Genomic DNA, 20,582 nt, shown 5'->3' on the forward strand with positions numbered 1-20,582 from the left:
ACTTACATATGTACATACGTAATAAAAAAAAATCATAAATTTGAAGCACATACTTGTAAATACTCGTACATATATACATATATATGTATATACTATATATGTATGTATTTATTATTTGGGGTTTCTAATTCATAGTTGAGGGATGATAATTTTTGAAACAAAAATAATAGTAGAATAAAACCCTTTGTAAACGAAAGACAAAATATCAAAAATTAATCGGAAAATAATTTACGTGCGATCTGAGGTCGGAAAGAGGAAGGAGAGCAGCGTGTTTGAATTTTCAAAGGTTAAAAACGGTTTAACTCGATTCCCGGCGATGTCGAGTTCTAAAGATAAAAGGTAGTTGGAACATTTTAGGTAATAAAAACTTGCTTTTTTCACATAACCTCAAAATTTGTGTGAAAAATTGTTATCATAAATTTTTCCAGAAAATGCAAAAAAAAACACTATACGATTCAAAGCTGATTTTTTATTTCATACACCTCTTATATTGTGGAGTAGGCCCACGCAGGTAGTAAAAATAAAAAATTATCACGTGATTTGAGTGTAGAATTGGTTTCGGTGATGTACGCACCCATTTTAGAAAAACTTTATATTTTGAGCACTTAACCTTCATTGACTTCCTATGCTATGGCACAGCTCCCGCTGATAAGAAATGGTTTTGTATAATCCTTAAGTGTGGAACATAATGCTTTTTGTTTCACAAAAGATAACTATACAAATTTCTTTTCTCTTGTTACATCAGCTGTGTAGCTCTTCAAAATGGCATATTGAAAAAGGCAGACATACCTAACCCTTTACTTAAAAGTAACGAAAACTGTGGCGCAATTAATAAATATTAATTTGGCTTAGATTAAGAGTACACATAGTATATTCAGTGACATAAAGGGCGATTTTCTTAAATTCTAGTTAGCAACCGTTTAAGTTCTGGTTAAAAAGTTTAACCAGAACATAACTGATAGATGGTTGCTGAGCAGGCATCGAGAAAATGGCGCTAATATACATCTCTCGATTAGTTCTTTTGAAATTTTTTCGTTTCCGTACTGAAAAATTTAACTATATAATTTATACATAATATATATGTATATAATATACTAAATTCACTTTACTGAAAATATAACCATTTCGGCGATATAAAAACAAAAGAAATCGTTAACTACAGCTGGGCCGAAGTTATGATACTCTTATTCGAAGATTGTAGCGCTTCATTCGACAATCAGACATTCCGAAAATATCTCGTCAAATAAAAAAATTGTCTGTAAATGGATTTAATTTTAATAGCTCAGTTTGCTATAGTTGCCTTTTCACGAGAAAAGTAAGTGTACGAAAATTTTAGGTCGATATTTCATATAATGAGGGACCAATTAACATACTAATACATGCCAGCAGACAAAATAGACAGATGAACCATCTCATCGTATCTTGTCACCCTGTTCAGTGTATAATGAATATGAAATTTCTTCATCTTTATTTTAACACTTCCATAGAAGGCTATTGAATGTCGGTAGTATTAGGCAGAGAGCATTAGTTGCAACGTGTGCAATAATCTCGACAGAATATGAGGAAGCGCTAAAAAATAGTAGAAATATTTTGTGTCAAGTTAAGAGGTTAATTTTTAATTTTTATAAAAACATTAATACAGAAATTTAATTTTTACTTCGTATTCGGGAGCAGGACAATGAAAAGAGCACATTCATATTGAGATCAGCTTATATAGACATCGTTATTAATCGTATTTCCCAGGCAACTGATTATGTGAAATGAAAATTTTATGGACTTTGTATTACCGACGGCAAACTGGTAGAAGAAAATCGGACAAAAAGTGCTCTAGTGTTGAAAGTTTTGAGATTTGAGAAAGGTTTTATTTTTTGGGGGTTTTAGAAAACTGAAAACTCAAGCGCTGTTTTATTGGAATGAACAATTATGCTGTAGCAGAAGCCAAGCATCATATAGATATATGTAGGTAACGACAGCTTTCCCCCGCTTTTTTTGAGTTCTTTTGACTCATTGCACCTGCCTTGTACTAGAAATTGGATTGTGAAGTGATAAACAAAATAAGTATGAAGACATTTTTAACAATTATTAAGAAAGTTTGGCGTTTCACTTCCGTTATGAGAACTTGCCTTTTAACATCTGGTATCTCTTAGTGTTGGTTAGAACAGAAGCAATAAGGGGACGAGAAAGGCAATAAAACTGCTAGTTAAATTCCTAATGCATAAATATTTTAATATTATTTAATAAATATTTTACTATTATTTAACAAATATTTCCTCCATAAGCCTTAAAACTATTGATAGTACCTAACTCATTTACGATATCCTCTCTTCTATAAAAAAAATAAAACGTTGTGGAAGTCTATTTACCCGCCTTTATTTTTTTCTGAATGGAGGCCTATGCATTTTATTTATCTGCTTTTTCACGCTGCTAAGTTTTTTTTGATATTTTTTTGCAGTTGTGCGTTGCCAAGTGGCACGCGCACAGCCAATTTACTTGATTTATTTCGCTTAGTAATGCTTACCGCCGCCATTACTACAACAATATGCACCATTAAGTTGTTGTTGCCTTGCCTTTGTTTCTTAGAAAGCATTTGCCAAATTTTTCTTTAAAACATTTGCACAAAAGACATATTATGATTTCGTTTCTAGCATGATATTTTAAATTTATTCATTATGGTTATGTTCTTTTTGTAGTTGTACGCATATACAAGACACATATTTGAATGGAATCTAATTAACTCGGATTTTTTTTAGTCATAGTTGATTACGCGCTAATTGGCTGCATTAAAATTTGCTTGCCGCTTTAATGCGTTCTGATATTTTATGATCTAAAGAGCTATGGATGCTTGAAGTTTTGTTTTTGTTTTTGATAGCGTGCATATAATACATACTTATTGTTTTGGGTATATTGGACGATACTAAAATTCGTATATATTTTTGGAACTATTTATGACTGCTCAAGATCGTGAAAAGTTTACATATTTCTTTATTAAAAAACATTTGCCATGAATTTTATTATATGGAAAATTAAAATTAAATTGAAGGTTATAATTTTTTACATTAAGATGTCCTTGGTGTGTTTTGTTTGAAGAAGAATTTTAATGGAATTGTCTACAGTTTTAATTGAGTGTCATAAAATTTGAGTATGGGACAAAAAATTTCAGAATTTTTATGCTGCAACAACAACTTTTAGAAATATATGCCAAACTATACATATATGTATATATTTATTTATCCGAGCATATAAATATAGATATGCTAATGGCTTGTAACAAATTTTTCGGAAAACTGTGCTATGCTAGAAACCAGCCGCTAAGTGGCAAGATTAATGGGGAAAAAAAAAAATAAAATAAATTGAAATAAATAAAATAAAATAAAATAAAAAAATAAAAAAAAAATAAAATAAAAAGTAAAGTAAAAAAAATAAAAAAAATAAAACAAAATGAAATAAAATAAAATAAAAATAATATATTAAAATAAATGATAAATCAAATTAAAATAAAAAAATTTTAATTTTTTTAAAAAATTAAATAAATTTTAATTTTCTATATAAATAATAAAAGAGGGTAGTTTTACAAAATTTCACAAAATTAACGTAAAGTAGAATACTCACAAATCTGCTATTGAAAAATTTCTATTCTATTAAATCTATTTTATCAAACTTGTGAGAAAGCAAGTATAAGCTCACAAAATCATGTGGGAGTATTTACTTTAAACGATACTTTAAACGATTTCACATACACAGTGATATTTTAAACTTCATATTGCACTGTGAAAAATTAAAAAAATATATATATATATATAAATATTGTTTAGACCTTATGCTGCTTTTAATCACCGACGGGACGCACGCAGAAGTCAACCTCTTGCGTTTTCTCAAGAATTTTACGAAATCAATTTTATTTAGTTTCTGAAAATTCCACTTTAAATTAGTTTAAAATGACCAAAAATTTATCAAAGCTTATTTTAAATTTTCTAAAAATTCATTTCGAACATAATTAGGGGTTCCACATAGTCTCATAAAGTTGTAAGTTTTAAATTTTTTTTATTATTTTATGATTTTACAATGCGTTATGACAAGTTGTGGGTCCTCTAATTATATTTCTTGTGATTTCTTGATTAAGCAGGTAGATCGTAAAAATGAGCATATTTTGATGCTGAGCTATCTCAAGTTTCAGATCTAATTTCAAGAAGGTTTTCTTTGCCGCCAACTTTCTTTTACATTTGTTTAATGTGAATGTGAAGTTGGCTCTTTTGGTTAACTAACCGTTGATTTAACCGATAGGTGGCTTGCTGTGGAAATAGAAAATACGACAGTGTCGATACGTTACTTTTTTTCAGTGCGCTTGACAGCAAATATGTTGGTTTATGACGTCATGAACGAAAGAGTGAATAATTCTGTTGACAATTAATATTCAAATTTCAACAGATTGTTTCGTTTATGAACTTGTATGGATATTGTAAACTTGTATTACGTATTTCAATAGTTAAAAAGGTAAAAAAAGAAGCAGTCATTTCAATTGTTCGGGCTTAACACATTTTTTTATAACCTGAACAGGGTATATTAAGTTTGTCACGAAGTTTGTAACACCCAGAAGGAAGCGGCGGAGATCCTATAAGGTATATATATATATAAATGATCAGTATGTTGAGCTGAGTCTGTCCGTCTGTCTGCATATATACGAACTAGTCCCTCAGTTTTTAAGATATCGTTTTGAAATTTTGCAAACGCCATTTTCTCTTCAAAAAGCTGCTTATTTGTCGGAAAGCCGTAAGAATTCGATTAAAATGTTTATAACAAAGAGGAATCTATTACAGTAAACTAGGGAGTTTAGTACACATCGTCAAAGTAGTGGTCTGCTTTCCCGCCGATTTACATTACAGATGGGCATAGATCGCTGCTATAATTTACCTATTTAAAGTTGAATAAGTTCAAAAATCTTTAGTGAATAATCCACAAGTCAGATCTGCATGCAAAACATTTTCGAAATGACATTAAAAGTTGTTAACTCAAAATTTTTCTGACTATGGCAGTATTTAATACCGAAACTACTATTTCAGTAGTCAGTCCTCGGTTTCTTTTAAGAACTTTGGGAAACCTCCCTTCAGTGGTAAATACAAATTTTTTATTGAATTTCATTAAACAAGTTACTGATGCTGTGATTAATAATTTTGACTTAATATGGGATAATAATTTTTATTTATTTGTGTAAAAAGAGGTGCCTATAACGTGTATTTCATGGAGAAACTGTCTGATCTCTGTTTTCGACATTCTAAAAAAATTATTGTTTTATTACATAATCTTTATGTCAGGAATGTATGTATATATTTCTCAACCTCAACTTTTATGACTTTTATTGTTATTAGTATTATTTTTTTGCTTCATAACACCACTTTAGAATTCATTTACCTTGATGCGTTACTATGTAGAATGAAGATAAGAAATTTAGTGGCAAGAAGTCGCAACCGCTCAATGCTTCATTCTCCTCTATGATGGTCTCATTGAAGTACACAGTGGCGCGTTCGATGTGATCGCGTTCTGAGACCGTTATCTTATAATAGTTGGGACGATAAAAATAAGTGTGCTCTTCCCAAGTGGCTTCGGGACTTTCTTTCTTTTCGGCCAACCAACTGAAGTGCATTTTTCGTTCGTTTTATTAGCCAAAGTTAATTTTATTTACAAATATTAGTTTTTGTTCCAATGTTATGATATTATTTATTTTTAGTGTTGTTTTATAGTAAGTTTTAATAAATTCGTTTTGAGTTTTTTGTTTTTAATTAATTTTATTTTTTTTGTTTGACAGAATTGTTGTTGTTATGCAATTTTTCACACAGAAATTGGAAATAAAGACACTTAAAATTTATAACAATTGAAATTAACGACGAACATACAACAAAATAGTAGCTTTTAAATGTAGAGTGTAGAGAAGGAGATTGTGAGAGTTAAGCAGACATAGAAATGTACAAGTATTAGGCAGAGAGCGATAGTTGCAGCGTGTGCAGTAATTTCGACAGGATATGCGGAAGGGCTAAGAAATAGTAGAAATATTTTGCGTCAAGTTAAGAGATTAATTTTTAATTTTTATAAATCAGATATTTTTAGGCTTTTTTATTTGCAGAAATAAAATTTTTGCTGCGTATAACTTCCGCATATCCTTGAAAAATAGCTGTACAGCATGCGCAGTGCTCAAAGGATAACTCACACTTATTTTTTAATTTTTGAAATTTGTATAATTATTATTTTTTAATTTTTTGTCTTTTTACGCGTACTTTTATTATATAATTTTTTATTAAAAAATATATATTTTCGGCACTTTTGTAAAAAAAATGCAATACACAATATGTATGTAGAACTTTTTAAGAGTGGGACTTGCGAGGTCCTTTGTATTTCTTGGTATTTAAATTACAAACTAATTGCTGCTCAACACTTTTGCATTTTTACCAACGACAACTCGCTCGGCGCTTGTCGTCTGCGCGTTTTCACGTTCCGTTTTCAAGTGAGCTTTTTTTGATTCCAAATCGAAATTAAGGCCATCCGCCACCAGTAGTGCCTCTGATCGCTCCGTTTGCGCAGCAAATGCGTCTTCCGCTCGTGGCGACGAGCGCTGACAGCAGCAAAGGCAGCGGTAGAAAAGGAGGCAGCAACAGCAACGGCAGAGGCACAGCATAGCAGCAACCAACGCCGTTGGATGATTTTCGAAAATTCACATCGATAACGCCCTTGTATTGGCCACACACACACACATACACATACACCCTTATGAGCGCACACACGCCACACATGTGCAGTGCTCTTCTTGCTTGCAGCGTGTGCTAACGCTTTGGCCGCTATGGCTAATTTTTCAATACAACAGCGAAGAATTGGAAAACCTCCTTTGCCAATATTCGATACTGTTGACTTAGAGCACGTTGCTGTCTCGGCCGCTAGTGCTGCACAGCGCGCTGCTCCTGCCAGCGTTGTTCGCAGCTGCTTTTGCTGCCTCTGCTTGGTTATTGCTGTTTCTGCTGCTGCTGTTGTTGTTGCTGGCTTTGCGACTTTTTTACGTTGCAAATTAAGCACATTTATTATTTATTAACATTTTCATATAAAAATATAACAGCTTCCATGTGTTTGTGTCCGCAGCGCATAACTCATCTGCTTGTTGTTGGTACTGGCGTGTGCAAGTGTGTGTGTGAATTCTTTTTCATGAACTTTTTGTTGTAAATATTTTTGTGTTTTTGTTTTTAATGACCAATGCTGCCTTGTTGTCGTCAGCATCGATTCCGAGCAATATATTTCTATATAGTGGTCGATTTGCATATATGTATGTATATATACACATACATACACCTGCTCGCCTTTAAAATAGTCAAAGAAGTGATCGAATATTTAATATATTTAAAATGACTTCGAAAATTCGAAAAGGTGCGAATGTTGCACAATTTATTTTTTGATTTTATTTCAGCTCAGCATAGTTTTTCTACCTAAATTTAATTTTGTTTTAATTTTATAAATAGATTAGTCGATTTTTTCTTAATCATTGTCTTTTGATAATTTTTCAAATGCAAACGTATGTAAATAAGTATGCATATAGTGTATATAGTCAGTACATAGTACAAAAAGTTTTAAGTGGCATTGAAATATGCAACGCGATAAGAAATTTGGTGGTCGCAACGGTTCAATTTTTCATTATCATCTGAAGATATCGTTAAAACACTTGGACGCGTTCATCTTATAAGGATATTCTAACTTTCAAGGTGTGTGATCACATTCTGTAACCCTCATTTTAGGCGCAAATATTATAAAAATAGGTAAAGCCTTTCTAAGTGGTGGTTTCGAAAGCAAAATATATAACAAAATATATAAAACTCCACAAAGCCAAGTCCACACAGTTGATGGTGGTCTGAAACTCTACGTACCTAAGAAAAAATTTTCAGAAAATGTACAAAACCTCTCGACAGATGATGTGTAGGGTTTTCTAATGAGAAGTATGTATATGATTTCTTAAAAAAAACACTAATTGTTAAGGAAACTCATTTTTTTTTAATGTCAATCAATACATTTGAGATTTGAATATAGCAGCATTCAAATGGCCTCCACGGCTTCTTTTACTATAACGAATTTGATGAACTCACTTTTCGTGTACATTTTCTACAAAATCAAGTCGTCTGTCATGAATAAAAGGTTCAATATTGACTTCGAAAGTTTGAAGAGCGTCTGGCTTATTGCTAAAGACCAATTAATCCAAATAACCCCACAAGAAGTAGTCTAATAGTGTTAAAGCACAATTTCTTAGAGGCCATTCAATGTCACTGTCTCTTGAAATAACCAAATCTCCTCACTTTTCACGAAATTATTCGGGTTTTGCACGTGTTGTGTGGCACATAGCGTCGTTTTTGTTGGAACCAGTTGTTGTCAAGATCAACCTTTCCAATTGTAACCATAACAAGTTGGTTAACATCGATCTATACCGCTCTCCATTGACAGTAACGGTGTCACCTACTGTATTTTAAAAGAAGTTGGGACCTATGATTCCACCGGACCAAAAAGCGCATCAAACTGTCAACTTAGCTGAATGTAAGGTTCTTCAGAATGATTTTTTGAGTTTCTTCGCACCAGAATCGGCAGTTTTGAGAATAAAGTGAGCCTCATTAAAGAAGACGATTTTCTTAATAAAATAGTTATCGTTTTCAAGCTGTTCCAAGGCAAAACCAGCAAATTCACGACGTGTACGGTATTCCAAAGGCCATTGATTCTTGATTGAGAACAATTTTATACGGTTGAAAGCCCAAATCATTTCTCAAAATCCGCCAGTTTGTGGTTTTAGACAGTTATAGTTTATTTTTCGAGCGGTTCTGTATCTCATTAGTACTTGAGCATTATTTAAAGAAAATGTACGCTAGAAATTTTTAACAATTCGATGAATAGTGAGCACAGTTCGACGATTACTACGACCATAAAATGACAAAAACGCACGAAAATTGCAATTGAATGTTATGTTGATTGAATATTGGGAAAAACTTGTATATTTAAATCAAAAGTGTAGGTGAGTGATCAATGGAATCTATCGAAGATGAGCTGTGTTGCCATATCACCCAATATCAGTCTTCTAATTATATTTTGCGACGGCTATTCTTTCATTCAATGCCATCATATCCGAAAATGCACTCAGAGATTTAATACGTGATCAAATTAGGAATTATAAAGCAATTGGTCATTTCGTTGGAAGGGTATTGTTTTAATTACATGAAAATGTTCGAAGCTTATGTAGTTTGAAAAAAATTCATGAAAGATACAGATTTTACCAAAAATATGACTGTTCCGGAAATGTAGGGTTAGTGTTGATAGTCGAAAGTTTTCTGGCTAACCATAAAAGACAAAAGTATGAGTGTCTAAAATTCCTGACAGACTTTCAGATTCTATTGGAAATTTGGAGTATCAAATTAGACTATATCCGTAATCATTTGGATACATTCATCACTGAGAGCGGTTCCACTAGGATCTAAAAGTGATGGAAAAAAGGTATAAATGTTGATGGGAGGATAATATTAGTATATATAATTTTTGAATGCAGATTATTGCTGATCTTTATTAAGAGATTGACAACATTCAGAATGTTGGAAAAGACCTTCGGTGATAATTGTTTATCCAGAGCAAGTGCTTTGATTGGTATAAGTTAGTCGAAAACTCGTTGACGATGAACTTGGTCCATGACGGCCAGCAATATCAACTGATGATCAACACGTCAATAAAATAAAGAAATCGGTGCTTGAGAATCGACGATTAGCTGTCAGAGATGTTACAGGCATTGGCGGAATATCGCAAGGATCTGTGAAAAGCATTTTAAAAGATCATTTGGGCCTAAAGAAAGTGAAAACACGATTGGTTCCAAAATCACTAAATTTTTTTGAAAACCAGCGTCGCGTTAACGTCTGTAAATAAATGCTTTCGGACTACGAGAATGTCATGAAACGTATTATTATTAGCGATGATTCTTGGATCTATAGTTACGAACTGGAAACAGACTATCAATCAGCCGAATTTCGTGGCAAAGGTGAGCAGAAAACGAAAAAACCACGTCAAAGCAGATCAAAAATCGAGGTTATGTTGGCAATTTTCTTAGATTATAGAGGTGTGGTGGAAGAATTCCTTCCGACCGGCCTAACTGTCAACAAGTTCTGTTTACTGTTTGAGTTTTATGTGTCGATTGTGCGAAGCTATTCGTAAAAGGTCATAATTATGGGTCACAACTCTTGATTTCTGCACAACGATAATGCGATGTCGCATACTGCATTGATTCTTCGTGAGTTTTTCGCAAAATTTTCAAGCGATGTCTTGTGGCAACCATCGTATTCGCCTCATTTAGCTCCGTGTGACTTCTGGCTACTGCAAACTCATACGACCGCTTCAAAAAAGTCAATTGAAGACATTGAATCGCTACGCGCAATGAAGGTTATTTCGGAAATTGGGTTTAACAACCGTTTCGAAGATTGGAAAAACGTTGGCACTATTGTATTGCGGCCAAGGGGAATTACTACATTACTTATGTACTTTGGGAATGTCATAGATTTTGAAGAATATATTAAGGATTTTAAAATTGTCAACAAAGTCTTACAATTTCTTTGCTCATAGTAGTAAAACAATTTATTGAAACTTTATTACCCATAAAAGTGGTTTCTCATAAAAAATTATAAAAATCGTACGAACATAGAATGCAAATTTTTTTGCGCTAGATCTTTAACACATTTGCACTGTTACTCTAACATTGCATGCAACATTTGGAGCACTTATCCACTTATCAACACAATTATAGTCCGAGTAATTTTATTCAACTATAACTAAATATATGTAAGTACAGGCTTCTGGGCGCAAGCAGGCGTGGTGCCATAATTTGTGGGCTGCAAATATACCCTTGTGTGTATAAAAATGTGGCAGCACGGCGGCTGTGAAAAACAATTGCAGCCACTCTGTACTAAGCTTGTGTTTGTATTGTATGTGATATTAAAAAAATTGCCCAATATTTGTCATATACGCAATTGGCGCAAATCAATCAAACCTTATTCATGGCAAATATTTGTACCTGTTGTTGGCATATTGCTCGAAAATGCAATATTTTATTGAAACGAAAATTTCAATGCGGCGTGCAATGCAAATCAAAGCGAAAATAAGCAAAAGGGATAAATAAAAATTGGGAGAAATGCAACTAAGTATATAAATATGTACATATGTGTATGTTTTTGCAAGTTGCAAAAGTTGTGCAGAGGTAGTCAAGTAAACGTGTAAGTGTGACTTGCCTATATGTACACATACACATATTTATTAATAATTTAACACAAATTTATGCAGTGAAGAGGAGTTAATTTTTTCGCAAAATTTGCTTGCTTTAACTGAATGCGCCGGAAAATGGCATTGCGAGTGTATTGGTTTAGCTGATGACTCGCCAGTTTGGGCGATTTTTGGGTCGAGAAATCAATGAATTTGACATGACGTATGAGAAAACAGCACGAGCCGCCAAGCAGGCAAAGAAATAATCATTAAGGAAAAACACATCATTTACAGCAAAGTATTTGCAAGCGAAATCGGCCAAAACATTTTGCGGAGCAATGCAAAAAATAAAAAAATTGAAAAAAAAAGATTGAAAACAAAATTCAAAAAAAGTTAAAAAAAAGTTAAAAAAAATATTGAAAAAATTTGTAAAATAACATTAAAAAAATTAAATTATTTTTACATGCATTGATAGCTCGCAGACCAGCATTGCCGCTTATTGGAAGTGAAAATGTGGCCATAAATACAATTTTGCAGCGGAAGGCTGGCGGGCGTTGCTGCACAGCGAATTTGCAGGCATTGATGTATGCGCTGCAGCTTCAATAATATGTGCTCGAGATGCGGTCATATGTGTCACACAGCGAGTAAATGAAACGTGTCGCAGCAAGTGGATGCAAAATATTGAAACCTGTCGAAAAATATCAAACTATGCTGGCCAACTATTGGAAGCTGCTTCCCACTGCACCACGGAGCACGCAGTGATTCTTCTGCGCTTCTCCTCCGCAGGCGACACAACGGCGCGTCGCTCAAGCGCATACATAAATGCACATCTACTTAAATATGCACACACTTACACATACAGTAATTATGTATGGGTTAAAATTTGAAAATTTGCTTATATAAGAGCGCAACGAACTTGTGCCGTTCGAATATTCTTCACACATTGACAATGTGCAATTGAGGAATTGCTCATAAATCTTGAATATAATTAATAACTGTTAAATGCTGCTGTTGTTACGCTAATAAATTGCATGTTCATGTCACAAGTGAAAAGTATTTGCGTTGCTAAAAATTAATTTGAATTTAATAATGTCCATTTACAAAATTATACGCGGCACTGTTGTACTGTGTGCAGCGGCAGGTGCGTGCCCGATATCAAAATAAATGCGAACAAGGAAGACCGTTATACATTTTTGTTGAAAATATTCATAATTAAATGATTTTAAATGAAAGTTTACTAATAAGCGGTAAATACCGCTTTTAAATAAAAAGAAAACGATATAATGACTCACAACAGGTGAATATGGTTAAAATACAGGAAAAAACCCTTTACAGCTGCGCCGAGCTAGAATACCCTTTGAGGATTATTACGAGACTTTGGCAAAACTGTATGCCGAATTTCTTGAAAATATCTCGTCAAATAAAAAATTTTTTCATACAAAGACAGAAATTTGATAGTTCAGTTTGTATGGCAGCTATATGCTATAGTCGTCTGATCTAGTAAATTTCTTCAAATATCATATTGTTGCCTCAGAAAATAGTTCTTTTCAAATTTCGTGAGGATATCTCTTTAAATAGAAAAGTTGTCCATATAAGAACTTGATTTTGATTATTAAGTTTATATGACAGCTATATGCTATAGTGGTCCGATATCGGCTGTTCCGACAAAAGAGCTTACTCTTAGGCAGAGAAATACGCCTACAAAATTTCAGATTGATAACTTCTAAACTGAGGGACTAGTTCCCCTATATATATACAGGATGGATACATATGACTAAATCCAAAACCGGAGCAATTTTTTTTTAAAAATGTCTCGTAAGAGAACAAGCTGTTTAACAGAAACAATTAGATTGTAATTGATTTGTGAAAGATTTGTTTTTATAGCCAATTATTATAAAATTCCTTTATAGGAAGAGGTATATCGGAAAAACGAGGGTGATTACAAAGTTCGTTCGAAACAAAAAGAAAGCTGAGTTAAGGTAGAATCAAAAATTAGATACAGTGGTTTTTTGAATATTTCGAAATCGGATAATTTTAGATACGAAAAAATATATGTATATAAATTATAATTTCGGCTTCGAATATGGACGGTAGGTCTCTTATCCCAATTTTGGTTTAAACTTTTATATAAAACCCAGGCACTCTGGGTATGATCAAAAGACTACAAGTTGACTGAAGACTTGACTTCGGTAGCAAATTTATTTATTTTACATTTAGGTTTAGTGAGAATCTAATTCATATAATAAGAAAATATATAATAGACCTATGTAGATGCTGAATGAATGTTTTCGAACTGAGATTGTTGTTGCTTATATTATTAGCGACCTGATACTGCGGATTAGTCGAATTTAGTTCTAACCCAGGAAACAGATTAAAGGCCCCTCTGTTATATATCCCAAACAATAATTTGCATATAATTTAATTGCTCTCATGCTCAGTGACAGAGAGTAAGAGTGGGAGATCGCGGACAAATCCATCCAGGCGCGGAGTGCTCAGAGCAATCAGCCTCCCTCCAACAATTTGTTCAGATTTTATCCCCAAGATTTGATGAATCATAGTGCCTTAAGCCTTTATCCTCCTTTGGCCCAGGTTTTTTCTCAACAACCATGCTTATACTTCTTCATACAAAGTTGCTCCTATTTTTCTTAAAAGATATACATATGTCATGTTATACTACGTACTTATTTACATATATGCATGTGTTTTCGCCAAACACTAGAGTTCAGCTTAATTAACATTTTCGTTGACACTCGGACTGACAATCTGTCACCAACAACACATAATACAAACAACAACAATGAAAAATAGTATTTGTTGCTGTTTTTATGCTTCATTTTACTTGCTTCTTTATGGCGTTTGTGGCAAATCAACATTAACATTTTCATCAAGCCACAAGATTTTGTCGTAGCCACTTGCCATCTTCTGAAAGTGACAGGCGCAGTGTTGTCTTTTCGCACTTCTTGTTTATTTTGGCCATCACGGAAATCAGACGACGCATGTCGTTGCGATTTGTTAGTGCTGTTTCTAGTCTGTTTACTGGCATAAAGTGTTGTAGCAATTAGCATGAGGATGTAGACTCACATACATAAATACTCATATATGCAGACTTTGTCAATAATGAGGGGTCACATATATATAAAAAGAAACAATAAACTAAAAATTATGCTCCAAAACTTATATGTGAATATTATGAATTCAAAATCATGCTCCGAAACCTCTATGTGAGTACTTAAGTACTTAGAGCATGGTTTTTATTATTGTAGTTATGACCATATATTAGATGACAATGTCAAAGTTCTAAATAAAGCATCAACAGTCTTCGATTCGTCAAAATGTACGGAGTGGCCAATCGAACAAACAACTGGTATAAATCAGAAATAATGGTATAGAGAGAGTATAACACGTGGTTACATTCTTTAATAAGGCGCGATTCGCCACTTTTCTCCTCATTTTCGTTTAATTTTTTAATCTTTTCAAGTCCTAAGTCCAAGAGTTTGTGCTCTTGAAAAACATTCAACTTCACTAGAAAAAAGAGTAGAACTTCATAAGAAAATGAGAGGAGAAGTGGCGAATCAAAAAAGCCTATTGCTACGAAAATTCATTCGAATAAAAGAACACTTGTCATAAATCTAAAGAATTCATTAGCTTTTACTGAACCGGTACCTTATAAGTTCTACATAAATCTTAAAGTCCATCCTTAGAATAAAAATAACGTATTCCCCGTCTTGAACGAAAGTTCACATGAGGAATCAAGAATGCGCCTCAAAACTCTCTAAACTACTCATTTAAAAATTTTGTAACTATGTAAACTTGATATTTCGTTAAACAAATTTCAAAATAAATTTTCATGACATTTCTTTAGGAATTAATCTATAAATTTTTCGTACATAAAATCACGTATTTCATTTCGTCTCCCGATTTTTAAGTATTAATAAGCCAAAATTCTAAAATATGGATCTAGCTTCGCCGAGTTGTGGTTGTATGTAAGTACAGTTATACAGTCCTAACTAAACTGTTCTTAACTTAAATTAAGCATAAAATAAAAATGGGTGTTTACCATACCCTCTACCATAGGTCAACAACAGAACATTCACCTGAATGCCCAACAGGTTTCATTCGTAATCCTCATATTGCTCGTATGGATGAAGATTTCCTTTATCATCTTGGTTTGGGCACGAAAACACACAATTTGCCAGAAATGTTCGGCGATGTGAAGGTAAGCTTGCAATTTTGATATGAGGTCTACGTTTTATATTTGTCTATATGTGATGTGAGAAGTAACAGCTTGAATTATCGAAAAACATTCTGTTGCTTTAAGAGCTCAGTCTCCTTTTCGTTCTTTTCTAAGTGAGACCATAGAGTTTTCGAGCCATCTTCTAACTCAAACGAACTTTTTAATAATATAGTGAGACTAATAGTAAATTTTTTATAAATAAATTCTCTCCTCTATCTAACTCCCTTCTCCACCATATTGTTTCATTATCATTGAGCTCTTCGAAGTCCTGTAACCTAACCTTACTTATAAATGGATTCAGATCTTACTCGAGACATGAAATATATGTACACTTTATGTCTCCTGAGAGTTCTGTACTTTTGTCTAAAAAATAAATACATTAAGAGTAATCCAGCGTTTCTCTCCTCTCTCTACAGTTCGTCATCGTAGGTGGCACACCGAAACGTATGGAAAATCTTGCCAAATATCTGTTAAATGAAATAAAACACAAGCTACCCGTTGGCACACAACTGTCTGATTTAACCGGCGCCGCAGATCGTTACTCCATGTACAAAGCAGGACCGATTATTTGCGTCAACCATGGCATGGGCAATCCCTCGATTAGTATATTACTGCATGAACTGATTAAGCTCGTACATCATGCGAAATGTAAGAACCCGGTTTTCATACGACTGGGTACTTGTGGTGGTTTAGGTGTGCCGGGTGGCACCGTTGTCATTTCCGATGGTGTGCTCAATGACAAATTGAATGGCGAACATGAATTCGTGAGTACTATTGATTGATGATCGTTGATTAATTAAATATACAACGGCAATATTATAAATATAACTGTCATAAAATCTGTGAACTGCAGAAAATTTTGGGCAATGTTGTGCCGCGACCCACTAAACTAGATGCTAATTTGGCGCAAGAGCTCAAGGCAGTAGCGAGTCCAAGTGATGGCTTTCAAACGGTTATAGGCAAGACTTATTGCGCCGATGACTTCTATGAAGGTGAGTAAAGGGTCCCAACTTATTGTATAATATATAAGTAACAAGTTGTTCCACACGCAATCGCCTAGGACAAGGCCGTTTGGATGGTGCATTTTGTGATTACCAAGAAGCGGACAAGATGAGATGGCTAAATATGCTGCAGCAAAGAGGTGTGGTAAACATAGAAATGGAGAGCTCCATGTTTGCAGCGCTGACCCACAATGCCGGCCTTAAAGCAGGTATAATCTGCGCTGCCATAGTGAACCGGCTCAACGGTGATCAGGTACATTTTAACTGTATTATCGTATCGGACACTGAAGTATATTTCACTCAATCGCAGATTACAGAAACTAAAGAGACACTCGGCGAATGGCAAGAGCGTCCAGCTAAGCTACTAGCTCGTTACATACGCCGACAGCTGGGTGTTTAGAGGGAGGGTTGTGCTTAAAGCGACTACAGTAGTGGTTTACTTCATCACCATACACCAGCAGCTCACAAGCTAGATCCAAAGCACTCATAGCAGGCACTTACAAATTAAATACGGGAGACGAACACTTTTTGGCAAGAAATACTAAATTTTTAGTTAAACATTGCGACAGGAACAAAATTTTTATGTAAAAAGTACGTGGTTCATACACTGAAGTCATGACAAAAGCCTGGTCTTGTAGAAACTTGTATATATTTATATATTCTTAGCAGGTTTATGTCAGGTTTTCATTGTACGAACCAGATCCATAATAAAAAACGACATAGCTAAACCTAACTTCTGACTTATTTAGGCATATAATTTTTCTAGTTCGGTACCTTAAGCCTGTGGATCTAGATCCTGGTAGGACAGGTAAGTTTTGAAACACTAAATTATGGTATATGTTGGTCGTTATAACGGTTATTTTCACAAATTCTACCGAAAGGTACCTAGTATTACCTCTAATTTGATTCATCAAATAATCTGTGTTCACTATGTACCCAGTCTAGTTTCTCTTAGTTCACCATGTGGTTAGTCTACTCGTAGTTTCTCAAATACTTTCTCAGTATATTAGCTTGAATTGAATTGAAAAAATAGTTTATATCATAATTATAATCCACCAATATCCATATTTAAGGAAGGGTTTCATATTTCTGACGAACTTAAGAACCATACTAACGAATAAATAATCTGATTGTAGGTGACTAAAATGCTCGACTACTTTTCTGTATATGGATTTGTGCTTTCAGTTAGTGATCGCGTTCCATAATAAATTTTGTTGTTGAAAATCGAAATCATTGTATTGTTCTAGATCTCCACGGAATTATGAGAATTATGTTTTGAAACTCTCGTTTTATAGAATCAGTAATACTATGTTCTTACGATTTTATTGTGGCCAACCGTAGAGGAAACAATATTAATATTCTTGAGCAGTTGAAAACATAATTATAGCTCTGATATATAGATTAAGATTTCCGTTTTTTCTTATTTTATAATACTAGAAATATATCGTAATATAATCTGTTTTGCTTTTTTTGAATCTAACATGAGATCAGCTCGAAAAAGCTTTCAATGTTTTATTGGAATTTATTTTAATGCCTTCCTGACTTTAGTTATACTGAGAGAATTTAGAAGATCTCATTTTATATATTTTATAAATATATATATAATATATAATATATATATCGTAGTATTATTATAGTATGTTAGTATTTGAGAGAGTCTATGTTTTGACTATAGAAGCGGAGCATTTTTATTCGAAATAACTTTCTACACACTAACTTAGTTACTAGAAATTTTCTATTAATTTTAAAAATATATAAAGTTATTTTGTACTCACCAACAACGTTTCCGCCGGTAGTTGGTAACGGTAATTTCTCGAAAGCGACTGCTCTATAAGATCTCTCACTGGCGATCGATTCAGTTGTCTGCAAAAAATAAATAATAATAAATAAAACAATTTTTTGCCAAGCGCAATAAAATATTCTTTCATTCACAAATTTCTTTATGCGTGTAATTCTCACCTGTGTTACAATCTTCGTATGCTCTTCGATATATTCGCTATGACTATGGCTATATTCCTCGATGCTTTCAACAGCCTGCAGTGAATAAAAATATTTGTTTTTATTTAGAAGAATGTATGTTACTTGAAGAGACGAATAATATTGTGCAAAAGAAATCAATGTACACATTAACTTTCTTACGCTTTTATCGTGTGTGGCAACGCTGTCGTTTCGCACTTATTGCAGCGCGAAGAATTAGAAACATAATTTTTTTTAATCGAAAAATTAAGGTAATTGTGCCGACTGCTGGCTAATATACTCGTACTACATTGCATGTTGATTGATTTAGCAGCTAGAAAATGTAGTAACTGACGTTTGAAGGGCTTTTATTGTTTTGCGCTGGAAATTGGCCTAAAAATGCCGGCAGCGTTCGATGTGAAATGCGACTGATTGATATGAACCGCATTGCTGCGCCGCACTTTGATTGGCGGGCTGGAGGAGCAGGCTGGCGGCGAGTGTTAGATGCCTTTTAATTGTTATAACGAGCCATTTGCTGCAAGCAATTTGTGAAATTCCAAGATTTTCCAAAGAATTTCATCTTCGAAAGCATTTAAAAATTCGTTTTTTGAATTTGTTTAAGTGCCAAGTCGATTATTAATTGCACTGACTGTGTCATGGCAAAACAACAGATGTGCACACTTGCCAATTTCAAACGCTTCCAAAGACACATGTTCTCATGTGTATATACATATGTGTGTATAAACAAGCAGAGTGTGCAAAAGCGTGGTCAATCAAAAAACTAATGACCCAGAAATAGCGCCGTTACACATACAGACATATGTATATGTGTATGTTATTGAGAAGTTTTTAATAAAATATATTATATCGTCATCTAAAATGTAAAACAACGTAACATCACTTTTCATAAGTTCACAGGCGTAGGAAAAATTAAATCATAGAAGCCACCCATATTGTAACACAATTTGAGTTTTGGTTATAAAATGGTTATGATTACTGGTTATAAATTGGTTATATCTGTTAGCGGGAGCATAAAATTTGCTGCATTCATATATGTTATATGAGACAGTGAATCGTAAGCAATAAAAAACTTAATTTCGATTTTTTGGTGATACGTTGTTTTGCATTTAAAGTGACGATAAGTGGAAAATACAAGGAAATTAAAAAAAAAAATATTATTTTTTTTGCTTGTAGGTTTGAAAATTGGCAGATATATGTATATACATAAATTTATGTATAATATGTATATAGTACAGTTATAGTATATATGTATATGCTTGCCTGGCTCTATTGTCGTCTGGCCAACGCCCATTTTAGTTTAGTTTATTTTTAATTCACTTTATTTTATTTTTAGTTTTTTATTTATTTTTTGTTTATTTTTTTCGAATTAGTCAATGTCATTTTTTGTTTTGTTTTGAACAAGCTAATTGCTTGTTTGCCTTACGTATCATTTGCCGCTGTTTGTTACTTTTCTGTGTTTTGTAAACAAAATAAAGCGTGGACGTGCTCCAGCAGCTGTGTCTTTCGCGTGTCCTTTCCATTAAAATATTAGAAATGTCAACATGTTTTGTTTAAAAAATATTCCGCTGGTGGGTAATTAATGTATTTTTAGAGATGTTATGAAAAACATGTAATAAATATATTTTTGAAATATTTTTATGACTATTTTTTATATTTTATTATTATTTTTTTTTATAATTTTTTATTTTTTGTTTACTACTCGCTCTATTTTCCAACCGAAATCATACTCAATTTATATTTTATTTTAACTCTCCTTTTTATTTTAATTTTTTTCATATTTATTTATAACCACTGCTATTTCATATCAAAAAGATTTTTTTATAATTTTTTTTTTACTACTCGCACTATTTTCGACTCGAAATGTTTTAATTTAATTATAATTTCTATTTTTTATATAAATTTTTTTCACACATATTTATAACCAGCGCCATTTCATACATCAAAAAGTATTGCTTTTTTCTTCAACATATAATAATATATTGAATTTATTACTTTTCCGCTGCCTTCGAAAACATGCAGCATTAGCCAGAGCTAAGTGTATAATCGAGGAAATTAGCAATATTATTTATAGTTATTTTGGAAAATATTATGACACATACAATAATTTCGGTATCATTTAACTTATTGTG

General features: G+C 33.0%; 2 protein-coding genes across 9 annotated transcripts in view; one reads left to right on the top strand and one right to left on the bottom strand.

Moving 5' to 3' along the window:
- The window catches only part of LOC105231939 (filamin-A), a 109,320-nt gene that overhangs the window by 8,509 nt on the left and 80,229 nt on the right, over positions 1-20,582 (bottom strand). For 6 of the 8 annotated variants that reach the window (XM_049449644.1, XM_049449645.1, XM_049449646.1 and 3 more), the window contains 2 exons: positions 18,436-18,510; positions 18,252-18,339 (listed from right to left, as the gene is read on the bottom strand). In XM_049449644.1, coding sequence (XP_049305601.1) covers positions 18,252-18,339; positions 18,436-18,510 — 163 coding nt within the window. Of the gene's footprint in view, positions 1-5,406; positions 5,902-6,199; positions 6,503-18,251; positions 18,340-18,435; positions 18,511-20,582 lie in introns of those variants that run through there. The other 2 variants (XM_049449651.1, XM_049449650.1) reach the window with 2 other exon arrangements.
- On the top strand, positions 14,259-17,209 carry LOC105231863 (uridine phosphorylase 1). Its single transcript, XM_011213353.4, has 6 exons — positions 14,259-15,224; positions 15,316-15,457; positions 15,892-16,239; positions 16,329-16,467; positions 16,536-16,729; positions 16,787-17,209. Exons 1-6 carry the CDS (start codon positions 15,193-15,195, stop codon positions 16,874-16,876), a joined length of 945 nt encoding a protein of 314 aa, XP_011211655.2. The 5' UTR covers positions 14,259-15,192; the 3' UTR covers positions 16,877-17,209.

The sequence above is a fragment of the Bactrocera dorsalis genome, chromosome 2, assembly GCF_023373825.1.
Source record: "Bactrocera dorsalis isolate Fly_Bdor chromosome 2, ASM2337382v1, whole genome shotgun sequence".
In the NCBI taxonomy this organism is placed as follows: Eukaryota; Metazoa; Arthropoda; class Insecta; order Diptera; family Tephritidae; genus Bactrocera; species Bactrocera dorsalis.

Bases quoted from the DNA above. Each gene is read 5' to 3' on its own strand.
- LOC105231863 (XM_011213353.4), top strand. From the start codon at position 15,193: ATGGATCTAGCTTCGCCGAGTTGTGGTTGTAT. The intron at 15,458-15,891 runs GTAAGCTTGCAA...CTCTCTCTACAG, and splicing joins AAATGTTCGGCGATGTGAAG to TTCGTCATCGTAGGTGGCAC. The intron at 16,468-16,535 runs GTGAGTAAAGGG...GCAATCGCCTAG, and splicing joins CGCCGATGACTTCTATGAAG to GACAAGGCCGTTTGGATGGT.